The following is a 15877-nucleotide window of genomic DNA, read 5'->3' as shown; positions in this document are numbered from 1 at the left end:
GCCTCATGGCAGGAAGTAGATTAATCAAAACCTAGCCTCAAGGTGAATATCTAGCAAAAATGGAAATTTTCCTTACCGTGAATTTCTATTTGAAGATAGGGCTGGAGGACATTCCACCCACCTCTCCTTCATCTGCTACGGCCTTCTGGAGCGAGGGGTTGGGGGCTTGAGGTATTCTGCTAGTGTCTTACATTTCACATAATGTCTAGTACTGCGTGTATCTCATTTTGTGCTAAGTTTTTCTCCAGTTGTCTGTTTTTGTCTCTGGTTATGACCTTTTCCTAGTTACTACTTTGTACAGGCGCCTGCTTAATAAACATCTGCATGGTTGGCGTTGATTGGGTTGAGGAGTTCTTGCTCTGTCGGCTCGGTCTGGAGGGTGGGATGACTCCTCCCCCCGGAGAAGAGACTAAGAAGCTTCTAGACCCTGCCTGTCACAACCAGTAGGAGGAGTCATCCCTAACCAGGAATGTCCTCCAGCCCTATCTAGCAAATGTGAAGAACAAGACTGGAAATATGAGAAATAGAGAGAAACCAAAACTGACTGATTTGCCCATCTCTACTAATTAGTACTACTACTGTTATTTATATAGTGCCATCCATGTACATGGCACTTTACAAAGAATGAGAAGACAGGTTACTGCTCCAACAGCCTTCCAATCTAGAAACAGATATAAAGGGAGACAACAGAGGAAGCGGGCACAGTCATGATGACAATGGAGGCAGGGGTTAGAATGTGTGCAAGAATTTTGCTGGCAACTAAATGGCTAACATCTAAAATACCCTCAATGAAGGAATGGATGATGAAAGTATGGTAGAATGTAACAATGGTTAAACTAACAGACTGAGTTAGATAAAGACAAGGAAGGTTGAAAAGGGGTTTGATAGATCATGGTACCCTTTTACAATTTATTTGAACCAGCAGCATAATTTGAATTGTTTTTGTTTTCTTACTGCTGAGATGAGTAATGTAAGGAAAAATGTTGAAAGGGAATATTAGAAAACCTACATAAAGGTGTATTCTTTTTTGCAAACCAGTTAAGAGGGTTTTTTTTACAATCAAGCAGTATATAAATTTTGTTAAATAAATAAATAATATGATTAAATTTTATCTCATCGAATAGAAGTTTGTATCAGTCATGGCCACTTACCATTATTATATGTTGTATTATGGTAAGTGGCCATGACCGATAGAGTAAGAGATCTCTCAAGTATTATATGTACATACTCATTTGTATTTAATATGTGAAGGTGTGTGTTTCACAGGTTGTATGCACTAGATTCTGTAATAAAAATAATAGTGTGTGATTAATTCAATTATTCAGTTGGAATAAAGTGGATTTTTTATCCATCACAGCCTGAAGCCTATCTCTTGTCCTGTGGTATGGCACCTCCCCTTCTTGTTCCTGTTCCTCTTCTGCAGTCTGGCCCTACTTGGGAGGGTGTTACCAAGGTCTCTCTCTGTTCTATCGTTCGGCCCAGGGGCCCTCCTCTTCCGCCTTCTCCTCCTCTGTGGTGGCAGGGGGGGGTGGCGGAAGTGGAGGATCAGAGGGAACGAGAAAGAGGCTGCCTGGGAAAAAAGTAACAGGATGATGTCTCGGAGTGTCTCAATAGGACTGCACACCTGCCCTTCATCATGAGATGATGGGGGTCGTTGGCTTTTTATCCCTTGAAAAGTATGTAACACTCTTTCCCTCTTCCTCTTTCAGCTCTATGCATTTATCAAGATCCAGATTAATTCTACTAGATCCAACTGTTACCCAGATCCCTTAGAAAAGGGAAATTTGTGTGCACACATTTTTTCTCGGGGGGCACTGAACCAGGGGAAGGGGGAGAGAACTAACCAGAGGTGCTGATGCCAACACCATTCCTTCAAAATTCTGTATGTGCCCACAGGCCCAAAAGGTTGCCAGCCCCTGATAGTGTACATTATTCTACTACCACCACTATATGATCTTATGAAAACAGATACTGCTACTGAGATTTATGAATTACTAAAGAGCAAGCATCTTTACTTCATGATGGCAAAATCAAGAGCACTATTACCTTAGCTACATAAAAGAAAAGTAAGCAAGCCAAGAAATGTAGGCAGCATTGAACCACTGTTTAAAACAACATATTCTCTCTCTTATTTCTCATCTTTTATTTTGTTTGTTTCCTCCCATGAAATGTAAATCTCCCTATCCGCTATTAGAATGGCTTATTACCACTGCAAGAGAGCTGGCCCAAAGGCAAGTAGAAGTATGAAAGAGATAAACAGATACAGGGTATAAAGCCTCAAGAGCTTCAGCTCCCACCCAACTTGTTCCCATGAAGTCATATATTTGCAATAATAGACAAACTAGAATTGTTCTGTTAGGAAAATTATTATTTTACAGAAATCAACTGAGAGTTAGGGGGGTGAACAATCATTTTGGATACACAGGAATATACAGTCACACCTATTCCAATCCACAATCCTAAAAAAGGTTATTCTACCCCTAAAACCATGAGATGCTTGTCCAAGCTGTTTTTTCAATATTTCCAGTGAATGGGAATCTATCAGCGCCCTCAGCAGCCTATTCCATTACTGAACCACTCTTAAGTCTATACTGCTCTTTTTAAAATCCCACTGCTCCTTGTCTGTCCCAGTGAGATGCACATATGATTGTCCTCTATTCTGGCATCTGTTTCCACTCCCAGAAACCTAGAATATGTAATCCCAAAAGAGAAAATTGATGAAAATTGGCAGATGTGCCTTTGGCTTACAACACACTGGCTTGGATCCAGTAAAACATGAAGTTGCTTCCACTGATGCTTAGGACCTTTTCAGCATTCCCATTCCAGCAGCAGTCAGTTTCATGCATGTGCACACACCCAACCCAAATGCCACTGGAAGGTTGGGGCCTTCCAAAGCAGCAGCACATACAGAGTGCGCATCTCTTGCTGAACAGCAAAATTGGCCACCGTCAAAAAAACATCCCTGCTGGATCATGGCCAAATCCCATCTAGTCTAGCATCCTGTTCTCAGGGTAGCCAACCAGATGCCTACAGGAAGCCCACAACAGCAATTGGCATTTAGAGGCATACTGCCTCCAAATGGAGAGGAAGAACACAGCCATTGTGGCTAGTACCCACTGACAGCATTGCTACTCCATGTGTGTGCTTTCCACATATGTACGAGCTTCTTTGGATCCATGCCAATGACTGTACCCATTCATCCACACATAGAAGCTCTCATGCAAGGCATTAATTCATACAGAGATAGCTCATTCATTCACCCAATCTCATTAATGCTTCCACCCTGTCACCTCTCTTGCAATAATACTGCCTCTTTGCTTCTCTGCACATCTTTTCACCAATAGCACATAGTCTTTTCTTTTCCCTAGACCAACACAACACCACAGCAGCTCAACCAAGACACAGGAGTGGGAGGCCCATTTCTATGACTGCTAGTCTTCTACAGATCCCCACAACATAGTCATTGGCTGAGCAAGTCTTAAAGATTCCAAATCTATATTACCTTGAGGCCATAACCTTTTGGTAACCAATGCTAGGGCTGCAAAATGATGAACACTTGTAGGAAGGAGAAAACTGGCAATATATGCAAGGGTCTTTAATACTGCAAGACTTATGCACATGCTACTCTGGAAAGCAGAGTAATTTATTGTTTACATCTAGGGAATATAACCACTGATAAGTCTGTTACATCAGACCCTCCACATGTTGTTGGACTTCTCCTCAGCCCCAACCCACATGGCCAACGGTCAGTAATGACAGAAGCTGGAGACCAAAAACATGTGTAGGGCCACTAGTTCCCTATTCCTAGATTGCATGACTCTCAAGATTCATTTTGCTTATATGACACAGAAGTAAAAATGTCAAATATGTACCTTTTCTTTTGACTTGACTACAGCAGATAAGTGTCTCAGCACCAAAGGACCATCTATGGTGTAAGCAAAATTCACATTTTCAAATGCAACAACACCTTCGCTTGGCCACTCTGGGGGTGGACGCTTGTTTGACTCCCAAGGTGCTTCCTTCTCAAGTTCTGCATATTCCATTACTCGTTCTACTGATATCATCTGGAACAGAGTAAGGAATACAAATTAACATGTGTTTACTGATATCAACAACCTTTTGCCATTTCTCTTGACAACTGTTTCCAAATTTCTTAAGCGGACCAAGAAATAATGTTGCACTCTCTGAAGGAAAGACTTATCTTTTCATTAATCTCTTGTAATTTAAAATATATCCAACTCAGGCCTCAGAGGAACGGACTCTTCTCTGTTTAGTATCTTTGCCATTTTACAGATGTCTAACTGGAACAGTTAGTCCCCAAAACCTGATACAATGCATCAACACCTCAATGAAAACTTAATGCAGATCTCCTTGGTCAGAGTTAATTAATTAATTAATTATATTATATTTATATCCAACCCTTCCTCCCAAAGGAGCCCATGGCTCGGTGTTCTGATTCCCACTCTACATTGGGATGGATACACAGAGAGCCTTAAGACACTCTTTTCGGTAGCATAACAATTTTGATTGCATTAATCTACAGCTAGGAATTCAACCTATAAGCCGTCAGTAACTGCGGGAGTAATTTTAACATTATTGTACATTTTTAACCAATTTAAACTATTGTTTTTGTTACCTTGCATACTTTCAGTAATTGTGTTACTAAAGGACAACTCCCTACTCAAAATTTCAGAAGCAATTTATCATAGTGTACATAATATAATGCTTTTGAAAGTAATGACATTTAATTGTCATGCCCAAGTAACACTTAACAGGCCATATGGAACATTTTCAGGCTACAACACAAAGCATATTTCAAAAGCTTTTAATATTTAATCTTTTAATATTTAATCTTTTAATATCTAATGAATATTACCAGGTTTTCAACTTCTGCACTTTGCCGAACTCCCCACTGAAATGTCCCCATGAGAGTGATTGAGTAGGACAAAGCTAAACCAACTTGTCCCGCATCTAGAGCTACAGAAGAAGAAAGATGGCGCATTTCAAAACTTTATACAAGTCTTACTTTTAAAAAACCCTGCATTTTTTAAAAAATGTTTTAGTAATTTAGTATATACAAAACTGAAAATACAGACATTGAAAAGTTATTCAACCCAATTAAGAACCCTTAGAATGCTCATGTTCAATATATATATTTACTGAATTAATCTCAGGGCACTCATTACTTTTCAGTAAAATGATCAATGTATCAAAGTAAGTAACATAACATACATATTCATAGGAAGATAATGTTTTTTTCCAAAACCAGGAAAACTCAACCCCAAAACAACACAAAAAGGTAAACATAAAAAGCCATTGGTTCTATGAGTTTTGGTTTGACTGAAATGAGATCCCCCCTAGCAACTGGATCAGCTACTGGGGTGCTATGGAACGTTGATGAACATTGCAACTTATCAGATTTAAAAATCTGTCAGCACACAGGACCTAAGGACAGATGCGATTAAGTGCTGCTGACAGGAAAGGGTTCAACAAAGATGAACACTATGGAAGCACTTGTCAAACATTAAGAACGCGGACTGCATGAATGAGAGTTGCATATGTCAGCACATGTGTATTCAAGTATCGCATGTGATTGGTGTGAATTGTGTGTTTGCATGTGTATTTATGTGTATAAACAGAGGAACATGTGACAAAATGAAGGGAAATGTAGAAAACATTACACGCAAAAATAACCTAATAAAAAAGTGTATGAGTTACTTCAATTGTAATGCCACAAAGCCTTTTTGAACAAATATGGACCTTTACTGATGGGTAGAAAATAACTGATTCAACTATAATACAAATCAAGTTACAGAATGGCAGCTGCTGCCCAATAAATATACTCACCCTGTGCAAGGAGCAAAGAACCAAAGGCAACCACAACCACAAAGATAGCACAGATGGCATCCAGGCGTAGAGCAAACCATCGAGAGGTAGTCAAAAATAAGAACCAAGCCTCTAAAAAAGTAAGAAAGAAGGCTTTTTAAAGGCCCAAGTTAAACTCAGAAGAACAGTCAAGTTCTTGACTGGATTGGCAGCCCTAGGGCAGGACACTTGTGACAATGAGGTTGACTGTGTGCCTGCTTGATCTCTGCCCATCATGGCTGCTAACATCTTGGAGGAAGGGATTGACTGGATGGGTCCAGAGAGTGATCAGTACCTCACTATACGAGGGAATTATGTCTACCGCCTTGAATAAAAGTAGAATAAAAGTAGAACGGGTGGGATATAAATTGAATAAATCATAAATATAATAATAAATAATAATTAGGACCTACAACCAGGGATGCTTGAAGAAATTGTTCTGTTCAAATTCTAATAAAAAGTGACCTGATCCACATCTCTCGGACTAATGTGAATATCTGAATGTAGTTATCTTTCAGATTTCACAGTTCACCAATTTCTGCACTGCAGTTCTTGGTTCAAAAAATTGTATCAAGATACATTTTTTAAATATGCATTTTTAGATAAATACATTCACAACTGCATATTTAAATGCAAATTTTTTGTGCAGATAAAGTTTGCATACTAACACAAAAATGGGACAAAATGGACTTATGAATGAACACATTCGAAAGAGACATGGACCAGAGAACGAGTGAACCCTCTCTACCTGCAACACATGGTTGCAGTATATTCCAGCCCCCTAACAGCAGTGCTTCTGTTCAGGTCTCCAGCCAGACTGGATCCTTATAGTGCTGTTTAGGCTTCAGAGGTTGAATGGGATACCAGGAGCAGGAAAGGGATAAAAAGCCGTTAAAGAGAACCTGTGGCCCTCCAAATTAGACCAACGCCCATCAGCCTTAGCCAGTACGGCATCGGCCAGGGATGATGGGAGTCATAGTTCAGCAACCTCTCTAGGACCATATGCTCCCCGTGCCCAACTACGGCTATCAGTTTCAAACTGAGAATTTTATAGCTATACAGCAAGAGGAGGATGCAGTATTGGAAAGCAGGGAAAGGAAATCTAACCTTTTCCTGCTCCTCTCAGTCTTCTTCATCCCTGTATAGTACAGTGGAGGAGATTTTCAACCTCATGGCAAGCATCCCTTCAACTTATCCCTGCCTCCAGGATACTTACTCTAAGCAGTCAGAAATCTGAGCAAACCAGTTCACTCATGTATGCCAGCTCACACTCACAGATCCCTAATACTTGATTCTATAAGTGAATTTTATTTCTTCAGGAAAATGGAACACTTACAATTTAGCCAAAAGTCTCTAGAAATGACTAACCTATTTGAAGGCATAAGGGCTTGTTTGCATAATCAGCAAGATCAAGTTTCAGGCCAGTACTACTTCAGGCTGTAGATGGCGGGTTACAAGTTTGATTACTGCCCTGTGGAAGAAAAATAACTTCCCTCACAAACACAGGGAGAAGGCTTAGTTGATCTTTTCTCTAGAACCCACTAGTTTTCTATGTGGGGGGAGAGGTGTTGTCATTTTCTCTCCAATTAGGGAACATTCAAGCATTCATCTTGCCCCCTGGATCTTGAAGTACTATAGCCCAGGAGAAGCTTTGCCATTTCGTTCTGCTAAACTGGAAAATATTTTACTCCTTTACAAACCTGTGTGAAGATCTTGGTGAGCATCAAATAATTCTTGGAATCTTTGCTCTGCTTTAAAAGCACGGATAGTCCAAAGTCCCTGGAGAGATGATGACAAATGAGAGAACACAGGGCTTCGGGCTGCAAGATGAGAGGTTAAATGATATCATACCTCAAGAGTACTATCTGAATAAATGTATCTGTTACTCAATTATACCTTCAAGATTACATTAATCATGTTTCTCATTAATAAATGATTCTGGTACTCAGAATTCTCAAGAATGTGCTACTTAAATTGATATGAAGTCACATAATCAAAACTTATTCTAGGTTACATCTTCCCCATGCAAGTTTTATGCTGATTGGTCCAAGGATAACAAAGAGTTCAGCCAGAGAATCCTGGATGGGCTGGAGCCTGTCATATGTACATCTTTCAGCACCAGGAATTCCCAAGATCACCTACAGACTAGTTAGTAGTTAAACTGGGAGCATAAAGGTTGAGCAGGCCATGACTATGGACCAGGTGAGTAGAACGGCTGACTCTCAGCTGTCAGATGAAAATGTATTTTTGGAAAGTTAGAATGATTCAGGTTTGGCCTTTATTTTTCAGCTATTATGTACAATAAAGGCCACTTGATGAAATGTAGTAAATCCAAGCCTGAGGCAATTTCAGGGCTTGTGCCAAGTGCAATCCATAACTCCACAACTTTACATGCGTCTCACTGGAGCGTGTCGACAAACTTTTGGGTGGCCTTGCTGGAAAACCAAAATTTGTAATCATCAGGAAATGCTCTTCCCCAAGAGATGGGGTTCATTCGTGACTTTGTGCTGTACCTCCAAAACACATCAGGTCAGGGATAAATCAGCTGGGAGATGGTGAGGGGTGCAGAGGTGGATAGGCTTTCTCTGCCTCAGTATCTACTGGGTGGTTGGAGTTTTGACTGCCTGGCAGACACCGAGTTAAGCCAATGTAGCTCCACTGTTTTCTCCAGCTCGGAGACACCAAGAGAGAAGACAACGGTTTGCTTTGGCTCTCTTCTTTTGCCAAGCAAAAGTAGAGCTAAAATAAACTGTAGGTTTCTGCCCACCTTTGGGGCTGGGGAGGGAGCAGGTATCATCCTTCCCCCTCTCCAACTCCAGTACTGGGGTGAAGGTTTAGGCTAATCTCATTCATTGGAGGGAGATCGTTGAGCCCAGCCTGTTTGATTTTAGCATAACCCATGGAGGCAGTGATCCAAACAATCTTTTCAATGCTAATTAAGCAATGCAGTAGAAGAATTAACAGTTTTGGACCTCAAGCTGAGAAACCTGGATATAAATATTAACTCCACCCACATCCTCACGGCATACTCCCTTGCAAGCCATTTTTCTTAGCCTTTTTTGCATTAGTAAAGTCCAGTGGAGACAAAATGCTGCCGATCCCTAAAACATGGTTTAGGGACTGGAAAGAGGTCTTCCTGTTCTTCCTTCTGGCACAAATTCCCTTCCTTTATTAGAATTACCCATGATCTAATTTTCCATCTCCACCAATGGTAAACATGATTACCGTTAATCAGAGTTTCAAGCCCACATCAAACCATGGTTTCACATCCCACTTAACACTGATAAACTATGATCAGCATTGCCACAGATAGAATGCTGAAACCTGGTTAAGACAGACAACAGAAGGAGGAGGAAAATCAGGAAAATTTGTCCCAGGAAAGGACTGCTCCTAATCTCTTATACATGGTTAGAAGATCAGTACTGTTATTATCTTTTCTTGCCCTAGAAGAATTTCACATGACCAAATAGTTGTTGCACAAACACAGAAATGGGCAAGCAAGAAGCATTTAAATATCACCATTAAGATACCCACTCAGTTTATAAAAAGAGGAAGGAAACCAATACTACCCCTGATTTATATGCAACATTTTAAGCATCTCATCTTATTAAATGATATCCAAATCTTTAAAATAAAGTCTTAACCAAAAACTACATACTTGTGGATTCCAAACGTTTAATATCTCTTGATGTGTCCAAGAAATACCGACGAAGAAAGATGAAAAGAATGAAAAGTGGAACTAAAGGGATGAGAATCCAGGGAATCACTCCAATTGCCACTGCTACCACACCACAAATCTGAAGCAAAGTCTGCAACAAAAACCGCAAAAGGAATACAATCATTTTTAAATCTCAAAGTCTTTATTAATAAAAAAAATTGTTCTTCTGTGTTTTAAAAAAGAAAGACAAGAAAACCTATGAGGAATACCGTGCCTTCCACTAACATATGTGCTCCCACTGGACAACAAATTAAGTCAAGACAAAATTTTAAAATGTTACAATGCTATGGAATATTTTAGGCATTACCTTTTTTATTTGTTTGCAATCAGTGGTAGTAAAGAAAGCTAAGGCCATTTAAGAACATAAGAAGAGCCTGCTGGATCAGGCCAGTGGCCCATCTAGTCCAGCATCCTGTTCTCACAGTGGCCAACCAGGTGCCTGGGGGAAGCCCGCAAGCAGGACCCGAGTGCAAGAACACTCTCCCCTCCTGAGGCTTCCGGCAACTGGTTTTCAGAAGCATGCTGCCTCTGACTAGGGTGGCAGAGCACAGCCGTCATGGCTAGTAGCCATTGATAGCCCTGTCCTCCATGAATTGGTCTAATCTTCTTTTAAAGCCATCCAAGCTGGTGGCCATTACTGCGTCTTGTGGGAGCAAATTCCATAGTTTAACTATGAGCTGAGTAAAGAAGTACTTCCTTTTGTCTGTCCTGAATCTTCCAACATTCAGCTTCTTTGAATGTCCATGAGTTCTAGTATTACGAGGGAGAAAAACTTTTCTCTATCCACTTTCTCAATGCCATGCATAATTTTATACACTTCTATCATGTCTCCTCTGACTCGCCTTTTCTCTAAACTAAAAAGCCCCAAATGCTGCAACCTTTCCTCGTAAGGGAGTCGCTCCATCCCCTTGATCATTCTGGTTGCCCTCTTCTGAACCTTTTCCAACTCTATAATATCCTTCTTGAGATGAGTCAACCAGAACTGTACACAGTATTCCAAATGCGGCTGCACCATAGATTTATACAATGGCATTATGATATCGGCTGTTTTATTTTCAATACCTTTCCTAATTATCGCTAGCATGGAATTTGCCTTTTTCACAGCTGCTGCACACTGGGTCGACATTTTCATCGTGCTGTCCACTACAACCCCGAGGTCTCTCTCCTGGTCGGTCACCGCCAGTTCAGACCCCATGAGCGTATATGTGAAATTCAGATTTTTTGCTCCAATATGCATAATTTTACACTTGTTTATATTGAATTGCATTTGCCATTTTTCCTCCCATTCACTCAGTTTGGAGAGGTCTTTTTGGAGCTCTTCGCAATCCCTTTTTGTTTTAACAACCCTGAACAATTTAGTGTCATCAGCAAACTTGGCCACTTCACTGCTCACTCCTAATTCTAGGTCATTAATGAACAAGTTGAAAAGTACAGGTCCCAATACCGATCCTTGAGGGACTCCACTTTCTACAGCCCTCCATTGGGAGAACTGTCCGTTGATTCCTACTCTCTGCTTTCTGCTTCTTAACCAATTCCTTATCCACAAGAGGACCTCTCCTCTTATTCCATGACTGCTAAGCTTCCTCAGAAGCCTTTGGTGAGGTACCTTGTCAAACGCTTTTTGAAAGTCTAAGTACACTATGTCCACTGGATCACCTCTATCTATATGCTTGTTGACACTCTCAAAGAATTCTAATAGGTTACTGAGACAGGACTTTCCCTTGCAGAAGCCATGCTGGCTCTGCTTCAGCAAGGCTTGTTCTTCTATGTGCTTAGTTAATCTAGCTTTAATAATACTTTCTACCAGTTTTCCAGGGACAGAAGTTAAGCTAACTGGCCTGTAATTTCCGGGATCCCCTCTGGATCCCTTTTTGAAGATTGGCGTTACATTTGCCACTTTCCAGTCCTCAGGCACGGAGGAGGACCCAAGGGACAAGTTACATATTTTAGTTAGCAGATCAGCAATTTCACATTTGAGTTCTTTGAGAACTCTCAGGTGGATGCCATCCGGGACTGGTGATTTGTCAGTTTTTATATTGTCCATTAAGCCCAGAACTTCCTCTCTCTTTGCCACTATTTGTCTCAGTTCCTCAGAATCCCTTCCTGCAAATGTTAGTTCAGGTTCAGGGATCTGCCCTATATCTTCCACTGTGAAGACAGATGCAAAGAATTCATTTAGCTTCTCTGCAATCTCCTTATTGTTCTTTAGTACACCTTTGACCCCCTTATCATCCAAGGGTCCAATCACCTCCCTAGATGGTCTCCTGCTTTGAATGTATTTATAGAATTTTTTGTTGTTGGTTTTTATGTTCTTAGGAATGTGCTCCTCAAATTCTTTTTTAGCATCCCTTATTGTCTTCTTGCATTTCTTTTGCCAGAGTTTGTGTTCCTTTTTATTTTCTTCATTCGGACAAGACTTCCATTTTCTGAAGGAAGACTTTTGCCTCTAAGAGCTTCCTTGACTTTGCTCGTTAACCATGCTGGCATCTTCTTGGCCCTGGTGGTACCTTTTCTGATCTGCGGTATGCACTCCAGTTGAGCTTCTAATATAGTGTTTTTAAACAACTTCCAAGCATTTTTGAGTGATGTGACCCTCTGGACTTTGTTTTTCAGCTTTCTTTTTACCAATCCCCTCATTTTTGTGAAGCTTCCTCTTTTGAAGTCAAATGTGACCGTGTTGGATTTTCTTGGCAATTGGCCATTTACATGTATGTTTAATTTAATAGCACTATGGTCACTGCTTCCAATCAGTTCGACAACACTTACATCTCACACCAGGTCCCGGTCCCCACTGAGGATTAAGTCCAGGGTTGCCGTCCCTCTGGTTGGTTCCATGACCAACTGGTCTAGGGCATAGTCATTTAGAATATCGAGAAATTTTGTGTCTTTGTCGTGACTGGAACACATATGCGGCTAGTCTATGTCCAGGTAGTTGAAGTCTTCCATTACTACCACATTTCCTAGTTTGGATGCTTCCTCAATTTCGTATCTCATCTCAAGGTCTCCCTGAGCATTTTGATGAGGGGGAGGATAGATCGTTCCCAGTATTAAATCACTCCTGGGGCATGGTATCACCACCCACAAAGTTTCTGTGGAGAGTCCACCTCCTTTTGGGGTTTCGAGCTTGCTGGATTCAATGCCTTCTTTCACGTATAAAGCGACACCACCACCAATACGTCCTTCCCTGTCCTTCCGATATAGTCCACAACATATCCCTTGTTCTGATTTCAGCCCTCCAAACAAACTGACAAGGTGGCCTTAGGTAGGCTACCAAGCCTTGGTGCCAGCACCCCAATCTCCAATATGTGGACAGTGGTGGCCTATGGAAAAGGGCTGTTGTAAAGATTGCTGGAAAGTACTTTGGATGCTAAAAAACAACAAACACAAAAACCTAGATAAATGCTGAGGCCTAGAAGTCTGCAGTTGCAGAACTGGACGATTAATTAAGCACTAGCCCTTCTTGCCTGTTTAAAGGTTGCCAAGTCATGATACTGCTGTGCAAGCACCAGCAACAACCAACACAATTTTCCTATCAGGGTACAGACACAATACACAGCACACCTGAGCCCCCTTGGCACACTGCCCCACAATCTCCCCAAACCTCCTGTTACAGGTGCTCGGGCTAACCCCCACTTTGGTTCATGTTGAGTCAAAGGGGAGGCAAGGCCCTGGAGTATTCTGGACTACATTTCCCACCACATACCCCGTTTTCTGACTCATGCCATTCTAAGTACTGTGAAATGAGGACAAGAAGGAAGGACCATCTTTTGGTACTTTTGGAGGAACGTGAAGACCCTGAATTAAATCTCATTTTTTGGCAGATTTCCCTCATGCCCAGCAGAACAATCCCATTGATCAAAGACAGCATTAGAAAGCAGAACTAGTTTTTCTGAGTATTAGCAAGAAATACGCACACACATACAACATGAGATCACCTCATACCCAGACCCCTCCTTTTCACGTTGATTTGTAAGAGGGAAAGTGTATTTAAGAGCAGAGTTTGAGACCCCAGAGGGCGATCTGAGCTCCAAAATGTGTAACCACAGTCTCAAGGAACACAGCACAGGACTGCAGGGCACAGATCAGGAAAGGAATTTGTGTCTCGGTGCAAACCTTGAGGCAAAGAGATTCCTTTGAGGGCAAAGTGCTTGGTTTATTCCTAGCAAAAGATCCCCCTCCTCTCAAGGAGGCATATTTAATGGGACACGTGGGTGGCAGATTCACACACTCAGGTTCCTAATAGACATGTATGTTAACACTCCCTTCTCCATTTACTTCCTTCCTGATAGCAATGGGCTCAGTTTTTGCAGTAATTGGATTTGCCATAGGATTATCCATTATTTCTGATATTCTCTATCTTTGCAGAAAGGATTTAGAAGTCGCAACTCTCCTCGCCTGTTTTCCGTTTCAGTGGTTTTTTGCCCCAATTTTTTAAATTTACTTTGAAATCATCAATAGAGTGAGCATTAATTTTTTTTTGTAAAAAAGGAGAGGATTCCATCCCTAGTATGTATGTGTGCATGAGATACTTGGCATGGAACATAACAGAGCAAGAGGTTCCAACAGCCTCCAGGCCCCTAGGGCATTTCGGTGCACCAAAGTCTGTAGCTGCCTTCGCACATGAGCAGCCCCTTCAGGTGGCCAATGCAAGGAGATTTTCTGGAGCCCTCCATGCAAAAAAAGTGGCAGAACTTGATGCAAGGTGCAAAGTTAACCTACTGACCTTCATTGTAGGAGGCGAGTTTTCGAGTTTTCTTGCCGATGAGGTGGCAAGAAAACAGCAGCAGCTGCTGCAGCAGTAGCCAGATGCACCTTCCCATTTGGCGTGCAAGACTTTGGTCTTGGACCCTCCAAAGTTCTCTAGCAGCAGCAGCAGCGCCAAGTTAAACATTAGCGAGGGCCGTCCAGGGCAGCCACCTCTTCCCCTCCCTTGGCTCAGGACAACCACAAGGCACACAGGAGAGACGGAAGCGTCAGAATGGGTGAGGGTGTCAGGAAGAGGAGGTGGGGGTGTACTACAAGGAGAGGGAAGGGGCTGAGGGATGAACAGCTGAGGCGCACACACACAGCACCTGTATGCAATAGCCTTTCAAATGGGGGCAGTGCAACTGGCCTGAGGTAAACCAAAAGAAAAGTCTTAAGAACACGAACAGGACTTCAGAGCGGGGGTGGGCACTGCTCAACCAGTGGAATGTGTGCGCTGAGGGAGGCAGAGAATTGCCATGCGTGAAGAAGTGGGCAGACCAGCTCTTTGACCACACATGCATGCAGGTGACAGAGATAGGCCTCTGATGTTTGTTTTTAAAATGAGACGGTAACACCAGACCCTGACTAACTTTTAGTTTAACATAATTTTTAGGCTGCAGTCCTATCCCCCTTCCCACCTGGGAGTATTCCCACTGAACTTGCTGGACACAGACTTGGCTAGCATTGTACTGTTAGAAAACTGCTATCCTGCCCTTCAAATGTATTTGCATTGTTCAGGGCAGCTTACAACAATTGAAACAGAAAAACAAATACATTTGCAACCATTTCTCTTTTTGTTCTGTAAGCCCATCATCTTAATGAATAAATAGTGATTATACTATCGACAGTTCTTGGCAAAGTAAAAAAAAAAAATTATTGGAGCAGATCAGAAAAAGGACAAGATAGCGGAGGAAAATGGAATCTGATCGTTAATGACCACCAGGGGACCACACTTAGAAATGAAACATAAAAAAGGAGTGGATTCCTTCCCTACTTCCTGAGCTGTCTGAGCTTTTGCCTCTTCCTACTTTCTCCTAGGTTCTTCCTTTGTTCAACCTTTCACCACCTATTGCAGTGTTCTTCAAGCTTGGTCCCCAGATGTTGCTGGACTACTGGTTAAGGTAGCTGGGGATGATGGGAGTTGTACTCCAACAACATCTTGGGGACCCAAGGTTGAAGAACACTGACCAATGGTCTCTTTTTAGGTCCTTGCATTTCAGGACACTGCCTACTTTGTCTCCCTTCCTTTAGGATATATCTTGGCCAGCATAGCTATAAAAACAATTTATTTATATATTTATTTAAAGTATTTTTATCCCACTCTTCAGCCAAAGAATTTTCCTTGGGTGGCTTATAAATATCCGTGATAAGACAGTCCCCTACACTCAGGCTTACAATAAAAAAAATATATGACATGAAAGGAAAAGGAGTTAAGCTCAAGCACTAGTAGTTCTTAATTATAAAGTTTACATAACAATCAGCTAAAATGGAAAGAATTCATCGAGAGGAGGAGCCAAATGAAAATGGTCTTTTAACAGAGCTGATGGA

The 15877-nt window shown here is 41.5% G+C and overlaps 1 protein-coding gene across 3 annotated transcripts in view; it reads right to left on the bottom strand.

The window, feature by feature from the left end:
- Window positions 1–15877, bottom strand: part of ABCC4 (ATP binding cassette subfamily C member 4 (PEL blood group)) — a 205346-nt gene that overhangs the window by 50934 nt on the left and 138535 nt on the right. For all 3 annotated transcript variants that reach the window (XM_061630098.1, XM_061630099.1, XM_061630100.1), the window contains 5 exons: window positions 9524–9674; window positions 7566–7685; window positions 5848–5958; window positions 4877–4977; window positions 3873–4064 (listed from right to left, as the gene is read on the bottom strand). In XM_061630098.1, coding sequence (XP_061486082.1) covers window positions 3873–4064; window positions 4877–4977; window positions 5848–5958; window positions 7566–7685; window positions 9524–9674 — 675 coding nt within the window. The remainder of the gene's footprint in view (window positions 1–3872; window positions 4065–4876; window positions 4978–5847; window positions 5959–7565; window positions 7686–9523; window positions 9675–15877) is intronic.

Source organism: Rhineura floridana, chromosome 5 (genome assembly GCF_030035675.1).
Source record: "Rhineura floridana isolate rRhiFlo1 chromosome 5, rRhiFlo1.hap2, whole genome shotgun sequence".
NCBI classification, from domain to species: domain Eukaryota; kingdom Metazoa; phylum Chordata; class Lepidosauria; order Squamata; family Rhineuridae; genus Rhineura; species Rhineura floridana.
The sequence above is the reverse complement of the archived record's forward strand: the minus strand, read 5'-3'. Positions and strand labels throughout refer to the sequence as shown.